Consider the following 23575-nt stretch of genomic DNA (forward strand, 5'->3'; position numbering starts at 1 on the left):
CTGACCTAGAAAGGAAACCAGCCATTTTCTGTATGCCCCAGCAAACTTTGCCTGCTCTACATCCCTACATGTTGATAAAACTTGATCGATGAACCTGTATTCTGCTTCGAGACTGATACCAGAGTCCTGCACAGGAGCACGTTTCAGGCGTTTGGTTTCTTGAGTGTAGCCTTGTCTGCTGGATTCCAGCAGGCCGTCCACATCCATGGCTTGGCTCACGTGACCAAATGAAGCACCAGGGTGTGAGTTGTTCAGCAGGCCATCACTCTTGTCTGCAGCTGCTGGCCACACACTTGGAAGCGGAAGTTTGTTTTTTAAGTGGTGCTGAAGATAGAACACACGCCGTCTTCAAAGAGAAGAAATAAGAGTCAATCAAATGTCTAGCACTTCTGTTGATTGAAAGTAACATTTCTGCCCTCTTCCCCATAAACTTCTTCACAACTTGTTAAGCATTTTTTTTTATAAAAAAGGTTGACTTCTAAATTTGAAATTCCTCATTCTCTGTATCTGATGTCTTGTTGGCAATGTGCGGAGTCTGTGATACAGATTCACACCAGATCTCCATCTTGCTAAATGGACAAGAGAATTCTAATTAATATCACTGATGTAACGGACATCAAAACTCAAGTCCTACTTTGCTGCCGGATAACAACCTTTTATTGGTGGGGGTTAGGGGGGTTGGTGCTAACACCAGAATGCAAGAACTCAAAAAGGTACGTCTGGAGGAAAGGTTAAGGAGCCCTGGATGGTTAAGTCCAGTCAAAGGTGACTATGGGGTGTGGCGCTCATCTCGCTTCAGGCCAAGGGAGACAGCTTTCCGTGTCATGTGGCCAGCAGGACTAAACCGTGATGGAAGTAAGAGAGCACGGAAACACTAAAGTATGGTGGGTGATAACGTGAACCAGTGTCGTTTCTTCAGGAGCATGAAAGCTGTGGAATTTCCTCCCTAGTCCTTCCTTCCTCCTTCCCTTTTTTCTTTAAAAAAATTAACTTCTTATTAATTTTATGAGAAAAACAATAACCATAAACAGTATGGGTCTCAAATGAAGATATCAGCAAAAGGATTTTTTTTAAAGGGTACATATAACAGGACAGTGCTCTTTAGAGATATGGAAGAAAGGTTCCGTAGAAGCTTTTGTGAGTCTCTGGGGATTCTTACTGTCCATTGACTCAGTAATAAATGTGCTGTCAAAACTTCTGAGTCTTTCTTGGAACATTTCCTGGCCTTATGAACCAACTGAATCAAATATTTGAGCCTTCCTTAATAGCTTTTAGATATAATAGCTTTTAGATCAGAGCTTTCCAAACTTTTCATGTGGGTGACATACTTTTTAGACATTGCATCATTTCAAGACACAGTAATTCAGTTTTACTTGCAAACCAAAGGTTAAACTAACTCTTTTCCAGCTGCGGGAGGAACGTGGGGAGCATTTGCATGACACACCTACACTCTGCAGCCGACACACCAAGATGTCACGACACACACTTTGCACGAGATCAAGGTGGGCTTCTTCTGGAGAACTTTGGGTTGCCCTGGGGCATTTTTCCTGCTCTGGTTGTTCTAATTTACTTTCTTTTGCTCTGCTCTACAAGATGTCCTTGTATGATTCATATTGCTTCTGTTGTACATTGCTGGCTACCTTCGAGATGTTTAGCTAGTCTTTTTGGTGAAAAATGGGGTACTGTACTTATATATTGATAAATTGACATAGGTGCTATAAAAAAATGGCTGACATGAAGGAATAAAAGAAGAAAGGCCATACATTTAAGCAATATTTTACTAAACAAATATAATAATAAAGAGAAAATGCTGATTTATTGCAAAACAACCAATGTTCAATGGCAGCTCTGTGTGGCAACTTTTAAAGGTAGCTTTAATGACACACAAACCACCAGCACCACAGTGTGGAATGGCTGGAATAAATGAATCCTAGCAGAGTGGTAAGTATTCTCTTCAACCCAGATCCTTGTATACATTTCCTTACCTGTGACACCACAGGGTTTCATGCCCTGGGTAAGTGTTAATTAAATCAGTGCAGAGCTCTACTTCTTCATTTAGAAGAAGTGGGAAATCTGGTTGTTCTTCCACACAGGTAGCTTCTGCTTCATCATTTTCTTCATCTTTTAGAAGCCTGGGTGCTTGCTGATTGGCTGGTGAATTGTGCATTTCTACAGTACACTCAGTCTCAGTTCCGTCAATCAAAGATTTTAATAAAAACTGGCGGTAGTGGAATCCACTATGGTCTGAAACATGCATGGAGACCCAGTGCTTAGTGGAAGAAAGTTCATCTAGGAGAATCTGAAAGTCAAAAGCGGATAGTAAATTAATCCATCCATAAAGATAAGACACCACCCCAAAAAAATCAATTTTCATTTACAGCAACTGCCTGAGGTCTTCTGCTGTTGAGCCAAAATAATCATAGCTCCTCCATATAGCTAAACAAAAAGTGCCAAAATAACAGAGAAAATGGGCTTCAGTCCCCGCTATAAATTTAGGAACATAAGTGGTGTTGAAACGGACAAAACTACAGAGATCTGATATCTACTGTGGCAAATCAAGTCTGCCCATTGCTTCCCCTGCCAGTCTTCAAATCAAGAATTTTACCTCCAAATTTTAAAATGTATACTTTTTGTTTGGTTTAGCTTTTCATTTCCATGCTTAGGGAGCTCTGTGGACGCCAAGGGCCTTTTGGTGGTTCCTTCACTGTAAGAAGTGAGGTTACAGGGAATCAGGCAGAGGGCCTTCTGGGTAGTGGCACCCTCCCTGTGGAATGCCCTCCCACCAGATGTCAAAGAAATAAACTACTATATGACATCTGAAGTCATCTGAAGGCAGCCCTGCTTAGGGATGTTTTTAATGTTTGAAGTTTTATTCTGTTTTTAATGTTCTGTTGAAAGACACACAGAGTGGCTAGGGAAACCCAGCCAGATGGGCGGGATATAAATAATAATAATAATAATAGTAGTAGTAATAATAAATTATTATATTGTATTATATCACTGTATATTATATTATATTATATTATATTATATTATATTATATTATATTATATTATATTATATATTATATCATATTATATTTAATAATAAGTTGAATTTGACATTCATTTGCTGCTTAAGTTTTTAAATGGCAAAATTTTGTATCTTCACAAACTGATTTTCTGGAAGCATGCCAATGAGTCATAACTTTGTGTTATATTCTGCTACATTCCTGGAAGTGCCTTTTATGACACTCAAATATAATACCGAAATTAACAGTTAGGAAAATGTTGGGAACACAGAAGAAACTGTTGCTGGATGCAGCCTGTATGTGGTTTAAATGCTATATATTGAGTGAAGATTGTTACTGGAACAGCATATAGTTCCCTCGTATAAGAAGAAACAAGCACAAAAGGTACTAAAAACTGCTGACACACTAATAAATTTTAGCAACCTAAAGAACTGTGCATAATTTGCTGACTCAGACTTGCTAGAGATAATCACCTGAAAAACATTAACTACAGCTTTGAAACTGCCCAACTTGTCTGTTGTATTTGCAATTGGATTCAATTCACTGTTACTAATGAACTTATGAAACAGAATTTTTTTTGCAGAAAAATTAAGCGCTGTAAATGTTTCCTCCCTACATTACTAGTTAGGTCAGGAAGGGATAATAGCTCCATCAGTCATCGGAGAGGGTAGCAAGGTAAAATCAACCCTTGTAGATACCTGGGAAAGGGTTTCTTCTTTCTTGTAGGACACAAGGACTTATGCACACCTGGTACAACTGCGCAGAAGAGCCAGCAGTCATTTTCAGCGCATGTGAAGTTGGATACAGCAGCTGCCAAACACTCTGACTATTTTTATAATCTGGATTTTTATAACTGTGCATAGTGTAAGTCTTCTGAAGTCAGAACCCTACATATGCACCTCTTTAAGCATAGCAAAGGGAACAGATTTTTAAACTGCTGTATTCCTTGATGCCCTGTATTATACCACAGAATGGCTGCCTTAGCTTTTCTCCTTAGAAGCAAACTGAAGCAGCACTTGCTAAATGATGGAAGAAAAATTATTTGCTTCTTTCCCCATCTAACTTCTTCAAACCCTAAATTCTTTTTCATTTGGAAATTAAGTAGTAGAGGCTGCCAGACTTTCTCTTGGGGCCTGTGGCATAGTTTTCAGGTTATTATTAAATGCCCTTATCATTTCTGGAAGGTTCTCAGGTAACAAGGAGGAGACTGGGGGATGGGGTGCTGCAAAATGATTTTCTTGCAAGGAGCTGAGCTCAGCACTCTTCCCTTGAAAATGCTCAGGCAGAGAAGCAGATGATGTTGGAGATGAAAAGAGTGCAGACTCAAGCTTAGCTTTGTGGAAGGTCGATGGCCTGCATAATGAAAAGGCACCAAGCCTGCTTTGCAAATGAGAAATGGCAATGTGAAAGTCTTAAGAATATTGCACGTTACATTTTAAAAGGGGCAGATATCAACTGCTTCCAACCCGCTGGTGCAGCCCGTTTTAGAGACCCCCTGAAGGGGTGGAAACAGCTGCTTTTCAAACAGGCATTTCTGTTCCAGTTGATAAGGCATTTTTAAAGCCAGTTAGTAACGTTCCAGTTGTTTGATGTTGTGCTAATTCATTAAACCAGCATAATCTGAGCTGAAGGATATCCTGAGATATGTGAAAGGCACTTATAAATACCACTATGGGGCTTCTAAATTGTTTGAGCTTTTTGAACCTATGCCAATACCCAATCTGCATTTTAACAATGCATACTGTCTTTAGAGAATATAGGCATCAAAAAAGAAAAGAAAAATCATAGTATTCAAATATTGTTGTACAATATTTCTTCTTTTATTCTGTCCTGTCTCACCTTTCGGAGGGACAGGCTCCACACCGTAGATGCTAGCTGGATGGTCTGAATCAGCCTAATGCAGTTTTTATCCCTTCTTCTCTTCCCCAAAATTTCATAGGCCATTCATGATGAAATTTCATTCCAAATATTTCAAAGTATTTATAAGAAAGTCGTTCCAATTCTTACCAATAGCTCTTACAAGGTACTTCTCCCTGCTGTGACATACCTTTCCACTGAGCTTGGCCAGGTGCTGCAAGACCCAGGCGCGATGGGACCAGGCGTTATAATTACTTGGATATCTCCCAGCAGCTTCACAGCAAACATCCATTTCTTCTTTCACTAGCCGCTGAATCCTTTCCGTGGGAGCTGTTTCCAAATTCCCTTTATTCACGAGAGTGGGCAAGGAGTTTTCCTGAATTAGTTGTTGCAGCACCCAGCGTCTGCTCAAGTGGCATAGAGAGTTAAGAGGGCAAAAGCCAATTTAAGTGAGTGAAAACATTTTATTTTGTTCTGTTTGTTACTAGGTCTTAAGGCAGGAAAAAATGAAAGTTGGCGTGGAGAAAAGAAATACACCAACCTCTGCACTAATAATCAAGTAATACTGGGAAATACATTTTATGGTCCTGAAATGCTTTTATCAGCTACTTCAGCCTGTAGCTCCTGCTGTTTGACATTTGGCATGGTAAACCAGGAGGGGGAACCTCAGGCCTGGGAGCTAAACACAGCCCTCCAAGCCAAGATATCTGGTCCTCAGGGCTCTCCTTCTCTAGGCCACAGCCTGTTTCTTCTGGGTGGTTTTGCTGGGATGGAAATTGTTGCTGAGCTGGGATGACACCTGCTGTTTGCATGGATGGAGGATGGGGAGTTGTGCATGCAAGTCTAAAAACCTCTGACTTTGGTGTGCAAGCCTACAGCTCTGCCCACATACAGCTGTGTCCCTACCACTGGTCATTGGGATGTGGCCCTTGGCCTGAAAAACATTCTCCACCTTTGTAAGCCACAGTTAATAGTTCACCACTTACTCCTTCCTTCTTGTGTTGGGAGAAAGCACAAATCAAGGATTGCTCCCAACAAACCACAATGTGCAGCCAATGTCTGTCCTTAGCTTACTGATTATGGTTTGTTGGGAGCAAAACAGACAAACTGCTATGCCAGGGATCATGAATTGCTTCCTCCCAGCCATGGCAGCAGTCATGATAAACCATTCATTTAACTTTGGTTTACCATCACCTGCAAACCAGGTCAGTAAATCCTTTTAAAAAGTCATTTGATTTATTACTTCCTTTTGTCTGTTGTGATGGGGTGATTCTCATTCTAAAAATATCAGATACTCTCTCCAAATGGCTAATTATTATACGAACTCTTCTTGCCCTTCTTAGTCACTGTATTTCTAAACCAAAAAGTATCACTCTCCTTAGTCTGTCCTTCATAGATGTCCTTTTCTGTACCCTTTTGATTTCTAGGAGTTCCTGTTTTGAGATGGGGAAAGTGACCAGCGTAATCAAAGATTCATAAAATAGCATTCTGAAGCTTTCTGTCCTGGTTCCAACTACTTTTCTAATAACTGTAAATAACTCATTTGCCCTTTTCGTTTCTTCAGCACCCGCAGCTTGTGTTTTCAGCGAGATCTCCATTATGGCCTCAAGATTTCGTTTCTGGGTAGTTGTGGCCACTTTAGAGAAACAGGCAGCAGACATTTTCAACAGAAAAACCTTATATAAAAATGGACAGCATTTTCTACATCAAACATAGGGACTTTAAAATAGACTGACTAGTAGTTTCCTCTCGCTGAAACGTCATGGAGGAGCCACTGCTATACGTTTGCATATTCTTTTCAGGTGGGGGTAGGGAAAGAGAAATAACCACAGAAAGAGACAAACCTGTGAATCCACGTTTCTGGACTCTTTGGAAACTTAGTTAGTGCCAGTTTCCCAAGATGTAAATCTTTAACTGGATTTAAAGTGCCAGATACTATTAATTCTTTCCTGCAATTTTTTCCAAAAAATGAATTAATTAGTACAGACACATTTACTGAAAGTAGCCAGTAATAAATTGCACATAAGGCTGGATCCAGAGTTTGCTGTTGCCAACAGTAGTGTCCCCTGAAGAGCCTTCTGTTCTGGATGCCAGGGAGGGCAGGTTACCATTTCCTCCTCCCAGAACCTCAGAAACACCCCCCCTCTCTCCCTCCCTCCCCCACCCCACCCCCCCGGTTCTGGACCAAATTGTCCATCAACCTCCAGAGCAGATTTTCGAGGGCAGGTTAAGGGATCACTGGGAGCGAGGCAGGAAATGGACAAAAACAACTTCTTCTCCAGTTCTGCTAACAGGCTTCCTGCACATGATCAGTAGCTGAATGTGTACAAAGGGAGCCCTTGCATTTGCAGGATGCCAACTCTGGATCCAACCCATCAATAAAAACTGATAAAAGCATTTAAACTTATTAATCTATACATATACCTATATAATATATATACCGTATTTTTCGCTCTATAGGACGCACCGGACCATAGGAGGGGGAGAACGGGGGGGGGGATCTCCCCCTCTCTGCTCAGCGCCCCTTCAGCGAAGTGGCAGGAGAAACGGAGCCCCTTCCATTTCTCCTCCCGCTTCACTGAAGGGGCGCTGCGCAGAGAGGGGAAACTGTGCAGCGCCTCTCCAACGAAGCGAAGCCTGGAGAGCAAGAGGGATCGGTGTGCACCGACCCCTCTCGCTCTCCAGGCTTCAGACGGCTATCCGCAAGCCTTCGGAGCGCAGCGGGAACTCCTGCTGCACCCCGAAGGCTTGCAGATAGCTGCCTGAAGCCCCCAGAGCGCAGCGGGAGTTCCCTGCGCTCCGGGGGCTTCAGGCGGCTTCAGCGAAAGCAACACGAAGCCTCCGAAGCGCGGGGGGAGCTCTCCCTCTGCGCTTCGGAGGCTTCGCGTTGCTATCGCTGAAGCCAAGGAGCCTGCATTCGCTCCATAGGACACACACACATCTCACCTTCATTTTTGGAGGGGGAAAGGTGTGTCCTATAGATCGAAAAATACAGTATATATATGTATATATTAAAACTGATCATGATAGCGGAGGCACAGGATCAGTCGCTCTGAATAGAACCAGAGGAAAGTAAAAGCCCTGAACTCTGTGAAGTAGTAACTAGCAAGTCAATTCCTTCTTTATCCCACTTGAGCCTCTCTCCCCACGCAACCAGATCATCACTTCATCTGCCTGGTTAAATTCTTTCTACATTGCAATAAACATTCTGGACCAGATTCCAGTCTCATGCATGTCACATATACATAGAACCCTGGCAAATTCCAAATGAAAGTTGCACAGATGTAAAATGGGTGCTTCCAGATGGTGCTGGGGGGTTCAGCAATGTCAAGAATTAAAAGGAGTTTTATGTGGGTCTGCCATTGTACAAAATAATATGCTGCTTCTGCTTAGGCCAAATAGGGAGTTAACCAAATTTATTTTAGTTCAAGAATAACAAATAATAATTTTATTTGTTTTTCCACTGGGCATGGCCCTTGTATATGCCAGTAGTCTTATGTACTTCCTTTGGGAATTGGAAGTTTTTACTTTCTCAAAAACAAACAAACAGAAAAATAAACTCTTTTTGGTTATAACTAATGCAAATCTACTCAGTACAAAGAAAAACACAGAGCAGAAAGTAATGGTGCAAGTCAACGCATGCAAGATATTTGAAAGCTAATTATTTTTTCATTAAATTCCCAAAGACCAATCCTATTCTCCATCCTATTTAGAGCTGCTTCAGAAGGTACAACTTTCCATGTACAAAAAGGAGCGAAAGAAGTATGTAGATATGTGTAACAATATCACAAATGCCCTTTGTGAAGCGTGTGCTCACAGAAATAAACATTCTAAGCTGCAGCCACTCAGTCTGCGCATTCTACGTGCATGCATCTAAATGGAGCAACAACTTGCCTGCCCCACTGTCAGAGCTTCACAGAGAACTGATTCTGGCTAAGAGAATTGTAATGAATGACATGTCTCTTTAGAAACATCTCCTGCTAACTCAAATCTGCTTCTGACATATTTTGTTCTTAATACACATTTCTGTTTATAAAATACTTTAAAATAGGGTCAGATTTTAAAACAGAGCTAAAATTAAGCAGCTAAATAATAATGGAACATTCTTTTTTTTTTTTACCATATTCAATAGTTCAGTGATGTGATTTCTGCCTATGTCATTCAGAAATAAGATTTAATAAAAAGGAAAAGACTTTTACCAACCTGTGCTAAATTGGAATCTATGGCCTTTTAAATGTGTTTGTGGGAGAGGAGTCATTAGTGGGGGGGTTCTGTTATTATGTTATGTATTTTGTGTTTTCATTTTGTATTTTTATGCTGTAAACCACTTTGTGATCTTCGGGTGAAGCGCAACATATAAATTTATAACAACAACAAGGGGAAATGATAAAAATAGTTTTGGTTTTCTACTACAGGCTGTTAATGGATTTATCCTACCCAACAAGCTGCAGATTATTTTGCTCTCTATTTCAGCTTTAATTTTTATGTGAAGAATGAAGTGCAGCAAGGCAATCAAATCTATCCTGAGCTTGAACTTCAAAGATGGAAAACTAATTAGGATTATTAGGGGCATTTGTTCCTTGGCTTCATATATCTGTATACAGTTTGGCTTCCTGCTAGCCAGGACCAAGCCAGATCATCCGCTGAGAAGCTGATGCATCTAACAGCTGGAAGTTACCTTTGGGAAGATGAAAGAAAGACAGAGTAGCCGTGGTGGTGAAATGCCAAACTCCACGTGCAGGCACTTATGCTTATTATGCTTATTACTGAAGAACACTTGATTGCCAGCCTCCTAGCAAAACCCAGCAAGATTATCAAGACTCAAATTTAACCTATTTATGGCCTGCATTGCTGTTTGTATAAATCCTTCCTAGGACCAATCTCCACTGAAGAATCCTTTCATAGAATGCCTTTCATGCAAATGTTATTCCACAGAAGAAACTCAGTTCATTACGCCTGTTGCAGCATCCAGTGATACTGAGCTATGAAACTGCAACGCTTGTACAAAGAAATCATATCAGTTCAACTCTAAGGCACTTTATTAACATGACAAGGGCTGCAGATGACTACACTAGGTAAAGAAACCTTTTGGTTCCACTGCATAAACTATGGGTGCAGAATGACAGGTTAGGAGAATCATGGTTTATAGAACTGGAGGGGGCACGGAAGAAGGATAGGATAATAGATACTCCCCAAAGCCATTGATTGAGGCAACGTCCTACACACAGAATAAGAACAGATCTAGGGTTGTTTCCAGTGGGACTTCCATTTCCTCTCCTCCCCATGTGTGCTCCCAAAATCTGCTCCAGAGGGAACCCCAACCTCCTGGTGCTGATTTTGGAAGCATGTGTGGGGCTGGAGAGAAAAGGAGAGCAACAGGAAGCTCTCTTGTGCAAGCTGAGCTGCAGCATGCGATGCAGTGCATAATATCCCATCTGGCAAAGCATGCAACCAAAAGTACTAAAATCAATTATAAAGCTTTAGGATGTGTTAATGGTCTCCAAGGTGGTCATGGTTCCATTAGGGGTCTCAATGACTGGTGGAAAGCATTGGCCTGCAACTGGTGGGTCAGGGCCCATGACCAGGTCCAAAGTGAGACACAACAGCAGCACGGTCACTATGCAAATGTTTGGCAGAAAGTTAAGAAATGGGGCCTCAAATGCATGTTAGGGTTAAAAGGTGGATCTTAGGTCTGAGGAAGTTTGAAGTCTACGGGCCTAGAGTAGCCAAACAAAAATCCAGGATTGCAGGACCAAGCTATTAAATAATTGTATGCCTCATGTGAAAAAGTCAGATTGGGCCTCATCCACTCTTTCTGCTTCAACTAAGCAGAGAAGCAATGTCACTGATATTACTCCTTCAAGTACACTTCTTATGAACCTGGTTTTTACAGGCATAACAAAATACCTTGCCTTACTCATGTTCACTGTTCAAAGTCCTTCACACACATGATCAAGTAAACCTTACAAGAGCCTTGTACAGTGAGGTACTATTACAATCCTTGTATTGCAGATTGAGGGGTGGTGAGAGGTTTAGGGCTATTGCTTTGTCCAAGGACATTTAGCAAGATTTGTGATTGAGATGATATATGAATTGAATCAATCACAGCTCATTCGCTTCTCCACCACTCCAGTGGCCCCACAAGGAGAAAGGTGATAACTCTTTCTCCTTACCCGTTAAAATGGCTGTGCAATGGGAGCTGGACAAAAATGGCATTAAAAAAAAGGTGAGGAATTAAAACACTAGTTTTAATGTAACTAAGTTTAGAGTAAATAAGTTACACTACATTCTGCTGTTCATGATATTTTAGAAAGACAGTAAAGATTTTTCACAAGACTTCATAGTTAAGGGGGAAATACTTTGGACTAAGAAGCTCTTCTGGGGTCCCACCCCCCTGCTTCCACAGAGATGTTATGATTTGTCTTCCTAGCTTTATCTCTAGCAACTACAAATCTTTTTAAGAAACAGAAACCTACATGCTTTGGATAAAACATAGCAACCACCTTGGAATCTTTCCCCTGTATTTCTGTTTTATTTTGCTTTTGAAAATGTTTTTGTGGGTCTTTGGGCTGAAATAAAGAATGTAATTACCAACAAATCTTTTTAATAATAATAATACCTGCTTGAGAGCTTTGGATTAAGGGTCTAATAAATTCCAAAGATTGATGACTCCCCACCCCCAAAGTTGCTGCTCTTTCAATGGAGCTGATTGAGAGGTCCTGTACTCCCTCCCCTATACACCCCTGGAATGGCTGCCTCTAGGAACTACGTAGCCTTCATCTTGGTTGAACTTGAAATATATTATTTGCTTCATTGTGTTAGAAGTCAAGGGCTTGGTTGGCAGAGGATGAGTTGAGGCTGATGTAAATTAGGCAAATCTGATTAAGGAAGAACAAGTGAATGACCTTCATTGAATGAAGAAAAGAATATTGGAATTGATCTATACAAGACCATACTCACATCCCTGCACATGGTCCTTCTCAGATTTCAAGTTGGAAGGCAAGGTACGTTCTGCACTCTCCAGGGATTGGTCAGAGCCAGAACAAAGAATTTTGGTAAGGAATGCAAATATTCATACTTGACTTTGTGTGTGTGTTCATCTCTTGATGAATTAAAGTGGGTTGAACAAAACAAATAACCTGTGTGCTTAGTGTTTTGGGACCGTATATAGTTCCACTGCTCACCAAAAAGTAAGGTTCAAATTTACCCACCAACAGTGCTCCCTGGAAGTCTTGCCCAAGATGCTCTATCTTGGTTTTAAACAACGCAAAATGCTGTTGCAAGAATAATAATGCTGCATTCAGAAAAGTACTACAGAAACGATCATCCTGAGGGAAAACCTAGGATAGTTCAGTCAGTTGAGAAGGAGACAATCTCAGGGTTTGAGCCACACACTGGGCAAAAGATCCCTGCCTTGCAGGGGGTTGCACCCTCGTGGCCCCTTCCAACTCTACAATTCTACGATTCCATGATTCTCATTTGGGAGTATTTATAATACTACTGCTTTAAATTTATAGTCCAGGTAAATGAAGTTCAACCTGGTATGGAAGAGGCCATGCTGCCTCTAAAGTTGCAGTCTGGATGCTCACTGGTCACAAATAGCTGCTGAGGATGGGAGTACCTTTTTTGAGGCTGGAGAACCAACTAAAATGCTACCTGGACAGGAATAGCCTTGTCCCATGCCCTGGCAAGCTCCCATTTGAATTACTGTAATGCACCATATGTGGAGCTGCCTTTGAAAATGATCCGGAAACTTCAGCTGATACAGAATATGGCTGCAAGGCTGCTAACCAGGACTGGGTGTTACAAACATATTACACTAGTACAGGGGCTGCCTTCAGGAGCCCCAGGTTCTTCAGCTTTTGGTTTTTAAAAATATTAATATTATAATATATTATAATATATTATAATATTAATAACAATTAATAATATATTATTATTATTATTATTATTATTATTATTATTATTATTATTATTAATAATAATTTATTTGTACCCCAGCCACTCTGGGCTGCTTCCAACAAAGATTAAAAATACATTAAAATGTCACACATCAAAAACTTCCCTAAATAATAATGGCAGGATTCAACTAATCCACAGATGTCCTGAAATTGGCTCACAGGGGTCATGAGAACACCCAGACCAGCATGTATGGGGAGGAGAGTGGGGATCATTCTGCCTGGCAAGCAGAATGCTTGCCCTGATGGAACGACTGCTTTAGCTCAAGGCTGAATACAGTGGTGCCTCGCAAGACGAAATTAATTCGTTCCGCAAGTCTCTTCGTCTTGCGAGTTTTTTGTCTTGCGAAGCATGGTTTCCCATAGGAATGCATTGAAAATCAATTAATGCGTTCCTATGGAGACTGCCTTCAGACCAGGTCCGGGGACAGTCTGTCCCCGGACCTCTTCTGAAGGCAGGCCGGGGGAGACTGCTTTCCCCGAGCGCTTCTAAAGGCGGGCGGCTGGGAGGGAATCCCTTGGACCCCCGCCGGACTTCAAAAGAGCTTCGGGAAGTCCGGTGGGGGGCCAAGGGATTCCCTTGAAGTCCGGCTGTCCCAGATCCATGGCACTTACTTCCCTGTTAAATGGGCGTAGTATTGCAAGCTTTTTTAAAAAAACAACAAAACAAAAAACGAAACAACAGACATCAAAAGCCAGCCAGGACTGTCACTCAACCCCAACTGGGTCACTTTTACACAAAGACGCAATGGCTCGCCACCGGAAGATCGCTCTGCTGCCTTGCGAAGCTTGTGAATGACACGCCACATGATAGTGGAAATGAAGCATGGCAAAGATATGAAGATGAAGAGCGACGAAGCTGCACGGCCCAACCAAAAGCTTCTTAATAAAAAGGGAGACTGTGCTCAAAATCCTAAAAGCAGAGGGGCACATTCCGTGGAATTTCCACTCCGCCAGCTGCTTCTATTACTACCACATCAGCAAGTCGGTACACAAGCAGGCGTGGGAATGTAGATCTAGAGGCAGAGATGGTAGCAAAGAAAAGGTTAATGCGTGCGTGTGTCTCTCGGAATTCAAAGGCTCAGATAAAACCACAGCTGTAGCAGCAGAGTCCCTTTGCCCAGCATCAGGACCCGACCCCCGCCTGCCACAAACACACATTGAGTCCATTACAGTTGCCTTTCCACAATTAGGGGGCTTGCTTCCCAGCCGGGGCCCTTTATCTAATTAGACAACCTGAGTTTTAGTCCATCGATTTTAGCCCGAGATAATTGGAAGGAGTGTAATTATCAGAAGCCTTCTCCACAGCGGAGGGGCTTCGGCTACAAGCGCCAGCAGACCCACAGACTCACCGCACCCCTCTCCTTCTCCCCAGCGTGTTTGAACTTGGGCGTGGGGCGGGGAGCTGGATCCACGGGGGCTGGCTGGGGAGAGATAAAAATAAGCGCATCTCGGCGGTGTTTAAAGGAAAAGCATGCCAGCAGATTTATTCGTGGTCTGCCTTCACGCGCAGAGAAAGATGTACAAACATATGTGTGGGGTGAGTGGAGTGGGGGGCACGGGACCTCCTCCTCTCTGCCTCGCCCTCTCCAGGGTGCGCCAGATGCGTAGAAAGCAACAGCGAAGATGCTGGGCTCTAGTTGACCACTCCGTGGGCAAATGAAGTTTCCATTGCGGCCAAACGGTCCCTGCTGTCCTGTGATCTCACCCCACCACGCAAAAGGAGCTTCTGATCAGTTTTCACAAAGCAAGCCGCAGCAGCTCAATTCCTGCCTCTCACAGACACACACACACAGATGTGCCAAGCCAGGTGGGCATCTTGCAACTACAGATGCCACACATGAGCCTCGCCTACTTTTTTTAAAGCACTGCAGGAAAGGTGGGTTAATAATGCAAGCCCCTGGAACGCCACAAATGCCTGGCCCCTTCTCTTTGTTTTCACCAACACCAGAATCCACTGTCCTTTTACATAAACCTTTCTGAAGAAGACTCCTGGGAGATGGAGATCTGGAGGAAGGGACGACAAAGGGAAGGCACGCGGGGAGTGAGGCAGAGTGGAATGCTCCACCACCACCACCACTGGCAGAGAGGGTGATCTCCCAATATTAAGGAGAAGAGGGAAGCACACATGCCCCAATGTACCCTTGTGTGACCAAAGTGCTATTGCTCATGGGAAAAGGAAAACGAGGCGGTGAGAGAGGGAACAGGGAGCCTCCTCCTGCCGTTGCTTGGTAAGAAGGGAATTTGTTTCTCTTGTTTGACAACACTGCTGGTCAGAACAGCAGGCACGGAGCGAGCAGGCAGCGGCCGTTTCAGGGCTCGAGGAGCCTCTCCAAGAAGCAAGATGGTTCTCTCGGGCGGTCAACGGGGTGCATCTCATGACAGCGACACAGAGGACACCACAGCCCCCAAAGCGCTCCCGAGCCTGAACCCAAGCAAGTTATCCGCAACAGACGCCTAATGCACACACCCTCTCCCCCTTTTCCCTCCTCCCCGGAGGACTAAACTGTACAGACCGTCAGGCAGAGAAGCTTTGTCCCCCAAACAAGGGGGAGGAGCCTTCTTTCCTCACCTGCCCCTCCCAATATGGACCCATCCAGAGGGCTGGAGAAACCAGGCTGGCATTGGGGAGCCTCAGAAAAAGAGTGAAGGCTGCCCCCCCTTAAAGAATTCATCTTCTATCTCTGGCCACCTTTGCAAGCAAGCTGAAGGGACATAGCGAGCAGCGCTACCACCACCCCTTTCAGCAGAGACTTGGGGGAGGAGGAAGGGAACTGGGTTAAAGCCACCCTCTCCCCGCGTGAAAGAGGCTGTAGCGCCCTCATCTTCCCTTTCTCCGCCTCTGCCGAGGGGGTGTGTCTTCCCCTTCCCCTCAGGTGCATTGATGGGTTCCTACTCCAACAGTCCTAGCGATCGCCCAGAGCCGGTCTCCTCTCCCTCCGGCCATCGAGGGCGGCTGGCTCGCTCCTCCTTCATGCCCACCTCGGTCCCTTGCACTTCTCTCTCTGTGCCCCATGATTCTCCCAACCATCAGCGAGACAGCAGGCGCACAAAACCTCCGAAAGATCCCCGGTGCTCAAAGCCAACAAATCCACTAGATCGCAACCCCCCGCAACACCACAAACGGCAACAGGATTACTGCGCCTTTTTTGCCAAGCAAGCGCCTGTACATAGGCTCTGGCTTCGCCAAGGCAGGTGATCGCTGGCTTCCCCAATTCTCCGTGCAGGCAAGGGAATTCATTCCTCTCCTCCGCCCTTTCCTAACCCATCGATTCTAGATGGGGAGGGGGGCAGAGAGAACCCCCAGCAACTAAGCCCCGCTCCATGGGTGCTTCTTATCCAGAGTCCACTCGCACCCCGCCGCCACGTGTGCGCGCCACCCTCTTTCCAGGTGGCCACAGCCGAGGTGCTCCCCGTCGAGGCTCTCAACCCCCTCGTCCGTCCCCCCTCCGCCGCCCAGCCACCCGGGAACCCACCGTGTCCGCCTCGTAAGGAAGCCGGGGACCTGTAGATCGCGATAGGCACGGACGGGTGCTTGCTGCTGCTGCCATGGAAATGGTGGATGTGCGGCGCCCCTAAACTGGAGGCGCCCCACGAAGCGCGCTGCTTTCCCCGAGCGCTTCTAAAGGCGGGCGGCTGGGAGGGAATCCCTTGGACCCCCGCCGGACTTCAAAAGAGCTTCGGGAAGTCCGGCGGGGGGCCAAGGGATTCCCTTGAAGTCCGGCTGTCCCAGAGATTTCCCTATGGGCTTTCGTCTTGCGAAGCAAGCCCATAGGGAAATTCGTTTTGCGAAGCGCCTCCAAAACGGAAAACCCTTTCGTCTAGCGGGTTTTCCGTCTTGCGAGGCGTTCGTCTTGCGGGGTACCACTGTATCTCTCGTGCTCCTAAGAAAACAGTCATGGAGCCAAATGTACTGGTACCCTCTAGGGAGCGTCATATTGCCCAGCACTGCAGAGCAGTTCCTAGAGTTGGAAGGACTCATCCTTCCCTTCCACTCCAGTTGGTTAAGCATTCAACTTCTGCCCTACTCTGGGAGACAGGTAAGCAGCAAGGATGGTTTGCCTATATCCTTGTGGTTTGCCTTCCTGCTTTTTCTAGCACTGAAAGGCATTTTTATTTGGAAAGGGGGAGAGGTGTTGCAGGGGCTATGTTCCACCTTTTATTGACTTAGAATGGGGGGCAGTAGAGACAAGCAGTGGGGCACCCACCTCCCCATTTTTCTAGCTCTGCAGGGCATTTTGAGAGAAGGAGAGAACAGGCAACTGGAATGCCTTCCCCACTTGCTTCATGAGCTGTTTTACACAGGCTTCATGCATTTTTATTTAGAGTGGGAGAGGAAGCAGTGAAAGGGAAGTCTTCCCCACTTGCCTTGAGGTATTTCTTGTGGCTTTCTCTTGTCCCAAAAGGTGAATGTATTTCTGTTTTCTTTATAATAATAATAATTCACAGTGGAATACATGGGCCTCCCCCTTCCAATGAGTTGTGCACTTCTCAACTGAATAAGCCACAATGTGATTGTCTGAACCTGCACTTCATTATCAAAAAGCAAGTGCAACTAAGGATACATTAAAACGAAGCCTGCAGCGTGGACTAAAGTGGAACAAGCAACTGGGCCTGTGCTTTTCACATTCATTTGCTGTGTAGCTGGGAATTGCTTAAAAACCCCCAACATTTCCAAAATGAGTCAGAAACCAAGAGATGAATGCAACCAACAGCAATAGCTCTTTGTTCAAAATACAAGCTCTTCCTTGGGTGTCAGGAAAGAAAAGAAAAAGGAGAAGCAGGATTAAAAGCTTTCTTGAAGCACATGAGCTGAAAAGCACACGAGCTGGTATGCTTAAAACCATGCGCATGCCTCACACAGACTCAAGGCAGCTACCGGAAGTACTTCCATCCTCAGCTGCTTAACCTACCTGACATTCCATGCAGTAGTGAAATCTGGGTTCAATAGCAGCAACGTACAGGTGATATCTATCAGCTCTAGAAAGGAAAGAAGAAACCCATCAAAACCTGCAGAAGTTAGTATTAATTATGTCTTCATGCCCACTTCAGTTCCTCATGTGACATTTATTTATTTATTATTACTACAACCACTATTATGGTGCTGGAGGAGACTCTTGAGAGTCCCATGGACTGCAAGAAGATCAAACTTCTCCATTCTTAAGGAAATCAGCCCTGAGTGCTCACTGGAAGGACAGATTCTGAAGCTGAGGCTCCAAGACTTTGGCCACCTCCTGAGAAGAGAAGACTCCCTGGAAAAGCCCCTGATGTTGGGAAAGATGGAGGGCACAAGGAGAAGGGGACGACAGAGGACGAGATGCTGGGACAGTGTTCTCGAAGCTACTAACATGAGTTTGACCAAACTGCGGGAGGCAGTGGAAGACAGGAGCGCCTGGCGTGCTCTGGTCCACGGGGTCACGAAGAGTCGGACACAACTAAACAACTAAACAACAACATTACTACAACTACTATTTTAAACAATGTACATACGACTTAACTACTATTGTCTCTAAGCAGGGCTGCTATCATGTTTTTCTAAATCAGCCTTCCCCAACCTAAGCGCCCTCCAGACATTTTGGGCTAGAACTCCCATAATCTCTGACCATTAACCAGACTGATTTGGGCTGGTGGAAGTTGCAGCCCCAAACAACTGGAGGGCACCAGGGTGATCAAGACTGTCCTGATTTAACATGCTAGCAATATAACACACAACACACGCAGACCTCATCCCCTCATCCAAACCCAGAGAGTATCTCTGCAACAAAGAAAAAGGGGATTGGATAAATAACTGGGGAACTTTAATTTTGAATTAACCCTGGGGAGAAGTCCATGTGGACACCATGCACCTTGGCATCCTTCTCTCCATTTCAGCGCCAAAATTTTGCAACTTCAGAACACATGCTACAGCTAGCAAACAAGATGTCATACTCCCTACTTCTTTCCAAAATAACTTTTGATACCTGACTTTGCTATGAACTACAAAGTTTCTGTGCTAAATTGTTCAGTTTACCCTAATCTTAAAACAGCATTCTGAGCTCCTGAGCAAAGGGAAGACAGGATACAAACATAACACATAGATAAAACTACCGTATTTATCGCAGTATTATAGTATTATAGTATTTTAATATTCTTTTGGAAGCCACCCAGAGTGGCTGGGGAAGCCCAGCCAGATGGGCGGGGTAGGTATGTATAAATAAATAAATAAATAAATAAATAAATAAATAAATAAATAAATAAATATAATAATAATAATTATAGGACACACTTTTTCTCCTCCAAAAATTAAGGGGAAATGTTTGTGCATCCTATGGAGCGAATGCAGGCTCCTTGGCTTCAGCGAAAGCAACACGAAGCCTCCAAAGGGCAAAGGGAGCGCTCCCTCCATGCTCCGGAGGCTACGCGTTGCTTTCGCTTAGGCCTGGATGCGCACCGACCCCTCTCGCTTTCCAGGCTTCAGGGATAGCCGCCTGAAGCCTTTGGAGCGCAGTGGGACCTCGCGCTGCACTCCAAAGGCTACGGGGTTAGCTGCGCAAAGCCTCCGCAGGGCAGCGGGGTGCCTTCATCCTGCTGCCCTCCAGAGGCTTCGTGGGCTGTCCCAGAAGCCTCCGCAAGGCATGGGGATGAAGGCTCCCCGTGCCCTGCGGAGGCTTCGCGCAAAGCTAGACCAGCTATCCCAGTGGCTATCCCAGAAGCCAGAACAGCAAGAGGTTATCCCAGAAGCCAGATCCCTCTTACTGTTCTGGCTTCTGGGATTCAGAATTTTTTCCCCCTTGTTTCTCCCCCCCCCCCCCAAACTAGATGCGTCCTATCGTCTGGCACGTCCTATAGAGCGAAAGAATACGGTACTCCCTGTTTAGCTTCGCTAGCTACATATGAGCCCACCAACACTCTCACATCTTCCCCAATGCCTCAACCGCAAATTCTCAATTTTGGGGGGGAGGGGGCATGTGCTTATTTAGAAAATTCAAGCAAACTGATTCATTTAAGCAATTGCACTGAAAAACAAATAGCATTCCCAGACTGAACAATTTTGGTTTGAGGGCTAGTTGATTGCTAAAAATGTACCAGCAGATGGTAGCAATTACAGAAGAGTGAACTGCAGTTGACAATTACTATTTTTTGTTACTCTACTGCACAACACAAAACCTGCGGGCTGATTCTGGCCTCCATCATGGTTGTTTGTTGTCCCCATGGAAATTTCAAACACTCCTTGTTTGGCAATCTTTTCCACCTGTTTGTAGGAACACCTAAAGTCCTCATCTAACATTATGCTGGCACAACTTTTTCCTGCACTCTTATTCCTAACACTCGGAAGGGTGATACTGGCATGTTTCTTCCTTCCTAACTTGGTACTTTCCAGGTGTTTTGAACTACAACTCCAATCAGTCCAGGTCAATTTGACCAATGGTCAGAGCTTACAGAAGTTGTAGTCCAAGCAGCATCTAAGCACCAGCATGGGGATGGCAGCACTTTCCCCACAAAGCCTGGAGCTTCCCTCATTACCAAAGGGATGTCACAAAAAGCAATACTGCAGTTTTCCCCATGATGTTGATTTAAAATGAAAAGAGAGCCTATAGCCTCTCAAAAGCCAATCCCAAATGGGAGTGGGAAAATGCCCACACGGCACTAAGTTTAGATTTCTCCTCCTGTCCTTGGAAGTGGAGGTGCCTGGGGAGATTGGGTGCTAGTTTCCCAATTCAGGGCAACCAGCTCCACATTGTATGAATCCTGAAAGAAGAGAAGAACTGGAGGAAGAAAGCCTTTAGTGCTGCTGCTGCTTTGAACCTCTGGCACCATCTGCAGAATACCTTTAAAGCACTATCATGGCTTCCCCAAAGAGTCCTGGGAACTGTGGTTTGTTAAAGGAGTAATGAGGAGACGCCTCTTTCCCTCACAGAGTTACAATTCCCACAGTGGTTTAACAGTCAATCCTTTTTCACCGGGAACTCTGGGAACTGGAGCTCTGGGGGGGGGGGGACAGAGCCTCCTGACAACTCTCAGTATCCTGAACAAACGGCAGTCGCCAGGACTCTTTGAAGTGGCAAGATGCTGCTTTAAATGTCCAGTGAAGATGAAGTCTTGGTGAGGATGAAGAACGGTGGTACGGAAATGGAGCAAAACTAGAAGATTGAAAAGAGGAGGGGAGAGCAGAGCAGAGCAAGGTTTGGAAGAAAAGAGGGAGAAGAAATGAGGCTACAGAAAGAGCTTTGGGAAAGGAAACAAGAGGGCAGAGTACACCAGGGTGCCAACTTGAATAAAATACGGGGAGGGAGCAGGTAAGCCATGGCACACGCACACCATTTGAGTGGCAATGCCCATCAACTTTGGGGGAGCCTCCTCAAATATTTTGGGGGGGAGGGATCTTGGCCCCTAGGAGTTGGCTCCTGTGGAGTACACTATGGGAAGCAGAGGAAAGACAGGGAATGTGCTTTGTAGGGAAAACTGAAAAAGTGGGTTAACTGTGCAGAATAATAAAGTAAGACTATGTTATCATGGCAGTTGTTAACAGTCCTCAACAGGTTTACCATACCCATTGAGTCAATCACCCATCTCCTACTACCCTTCTGAGAAAACCCCCACCCCAACCTCCCAATATATATAAGGGTCTGGTGACTTCTGTTTCAGTGTATCTGAAGAAGTGTGCATGCAGACGAAAGCTTATACCCAGAACAAACTAAGTTGGTCTTTAAGGTGCTACTGGACAATTTTTAAATTTTATTTATTTGTTTCGAATGCGTCAGACCAACACGGCTACCTACCTGAATCTATCTTATCATTGGCAGAGAGTAAAAATACTTTAACACAGAACGGGCAAGAAAGAAAAAATCTTTTATTTTATAGTAAAGGAACTCTAGCTAACATAGTGATGCTGCCCTTTTGAGTTAATAACAGGGGGAAAGAGTGATTTGAGTTATAACTGCAGCTCTGTTACAACCCACATTGGCATAAGAAATAAGGTAAATTCACACCAAGGCAAAACAAAGAGATGTGGGGGCAGCCATATGGATCAGAAACTGAGATGACAGTAGATGATTTTATTGAATAATCCAGAACTTGTGAAAGAGAAAGCAAATCATTCAGTTTATCCATTGACTGAGCTCCAGTGTATGAAATATCCTAAATAATCAATTTCCCAGCAATACACTTAAGAATTGTAGTCACCTCCTCTCATCTTCAAAGTGCAAATTGATAAATAAATATAATGATAAAAAATTGTCCAGTAGCACCTTAGTAAAGGTAAAGGGACCCCTGACCATTAGGTCCAGTTGTGACCGACTCTGGGGTTGCGGCACTCATCTCGCTTTATTGGCTGAGGGAGCCGGCGTGCAGCTTCCGGGTCAAGTTGCCAGCATGACTAAGCCGCTTCTGGCGAACCAGAGCAGCGCACAGAAACGCCGTTTACCTTCCCGCCGGAGCGGTACCTATTTATCTACTTGCACTTTGACATGCATTTGAACTGCTAGGTTGGCAGGAGCAGGGACTGAGCAACGGGAGCTCACCCTGTCGCGGGGATTTGAACCGCCAACCTTCTGATCGGCAAGTCCTAGGCTCTGTGGTTTAACCCACAGCACCACCCGTGTCCCTTAAGTAGCACCTTATAGACCAACTAAGTTTGTTCTAGTATAAGCTTTCGTGTGCATGCACACTTCTTCAGATACTGATGGATTTCCATTTCACGCAGCTCAATGTAATAGGTATCTGAAGAAGTGTGCATGCACACGAAAGCTTATACCAGAACAAACATAGTTGGTCTATAAGGTGCTACTGGACAATTTTTTTTATTTTATTTTGACTGCGTCAGACCAACACAACTACCTACCTAAATGTAATGTTGTTGTAATTGCTGGGTGACGATGCGAGAGTTGTTAAAGAACTCAGATAGGTTTACAGATTCAGGGATTATGGGAAATGGTAGTTTAAGCAGAACAAAAATGCATGAGCTGATGTACTTTTCTTCACTGGGTGGTTAAGCAAGATTTTGAGGGTTTTGCCAGCTTCAATATAACTACCCTAAATATGTAACAGTCAAGCCTAAGGGCTCAGGCACTACCCATCCTAAACAACTGTGAACAATCTTTTTTTCCTACCAACCCAGTGGGTAAGGAATAATTTCCTAACTATATAACATTTTCACACAATTGGCCACCGCTTCCCTTATGAGGGGACGCGGGTGGTGCTGTGGGTAAAACCTCAGCGCCTAGGACTTGCCGATCGCATGGTCGCGGTTCGAATCCCTGTGGCGGGGTGAGCTCCCGTCTTTTGGTCCCAGCTCCTGCCCACCTAGCAGTTCGAAAGCACCCTTAAGTGCAAGTAGATAAATAGGGACCGCTTTCTAGCGGGAAGGTAAACGGCGTTTCCGTGTGCTGCGCTGGTGCTGGCTCGCCAGAGCAGCTTCGTCACGCTGGCCACGTGACCCGGAAGTGTCTCCAGACAGCGCTGGCTCCCGGCCTCTTAAGTGAGATGGGCACACAACCCCAGAGGCGGTCACGACTGGCCCGTACGGGCAGGGGTACCTTTACCTTTATCCCTTATGAGGAGCACCTGTAATCCAGTTTCATCTACTTTTGCAAGTGGTCTGAAATATGCATCATATTATCACCAGTCCCTTTAGATTAAAAGGGAAATAAATTTTAGTACACTTACATGCATAATACCTGTCAGAGAATACTCTGAAGACGAGGATTGGGAAAGGCAGGGAGATCAGCATCTAACAGAAGAGAAGGGGGACTATTCGCCCCCTTTGCTTTCA

General features: G+C 44.6%; 1 protein-coding gene across 2 annotated transcripts in view; it reads right to left on the reverse strand.

Annotated features, from left to right (window-relative positions):
- The window catches only part of PTAR1 (protein prenyltransferase alpha subunit repeat containing 1), a 54658-nt gene that overhangs the window by 15959 nt on the left and 15124 nt on the right, over positions 1–23575 (reverse strand). For both annotated transcript variants that reach the window (XM_083464949.1, XM_083464950.1), the window contains exons 3-7: positions 17739–17805; positions 6712–6816; positions 5058–5271; positions 1986–2299; positions 6–346 (exon numbers count right to left, since the gene is read on the reverse strand). In XM_083464949.1, coding sequence (XP_083321075.1) covers positions 6–346; positions 1986–2299; positions 5058–5271; positions 6712–6816; positions 17739–17805 — 1041 coding nt within the window. The remainder of the gene's footprint in view (positions 1–5; positions 347–1985; positions 2300–5057; positions 5272–6711; positions 6817–17738; positions 17806–23575) is intronic.

Source organism: Podarcis liolepis, assembly GCF_965112155.1.
Source record: "Podarcis liolepis genome assembly, chromosome: 11".
NCBI lineage: Eukaryota > Metazoa > Chordata > Lepidosauria > Squamata > Lacertidae > Podarcis > Podarcis liolepis.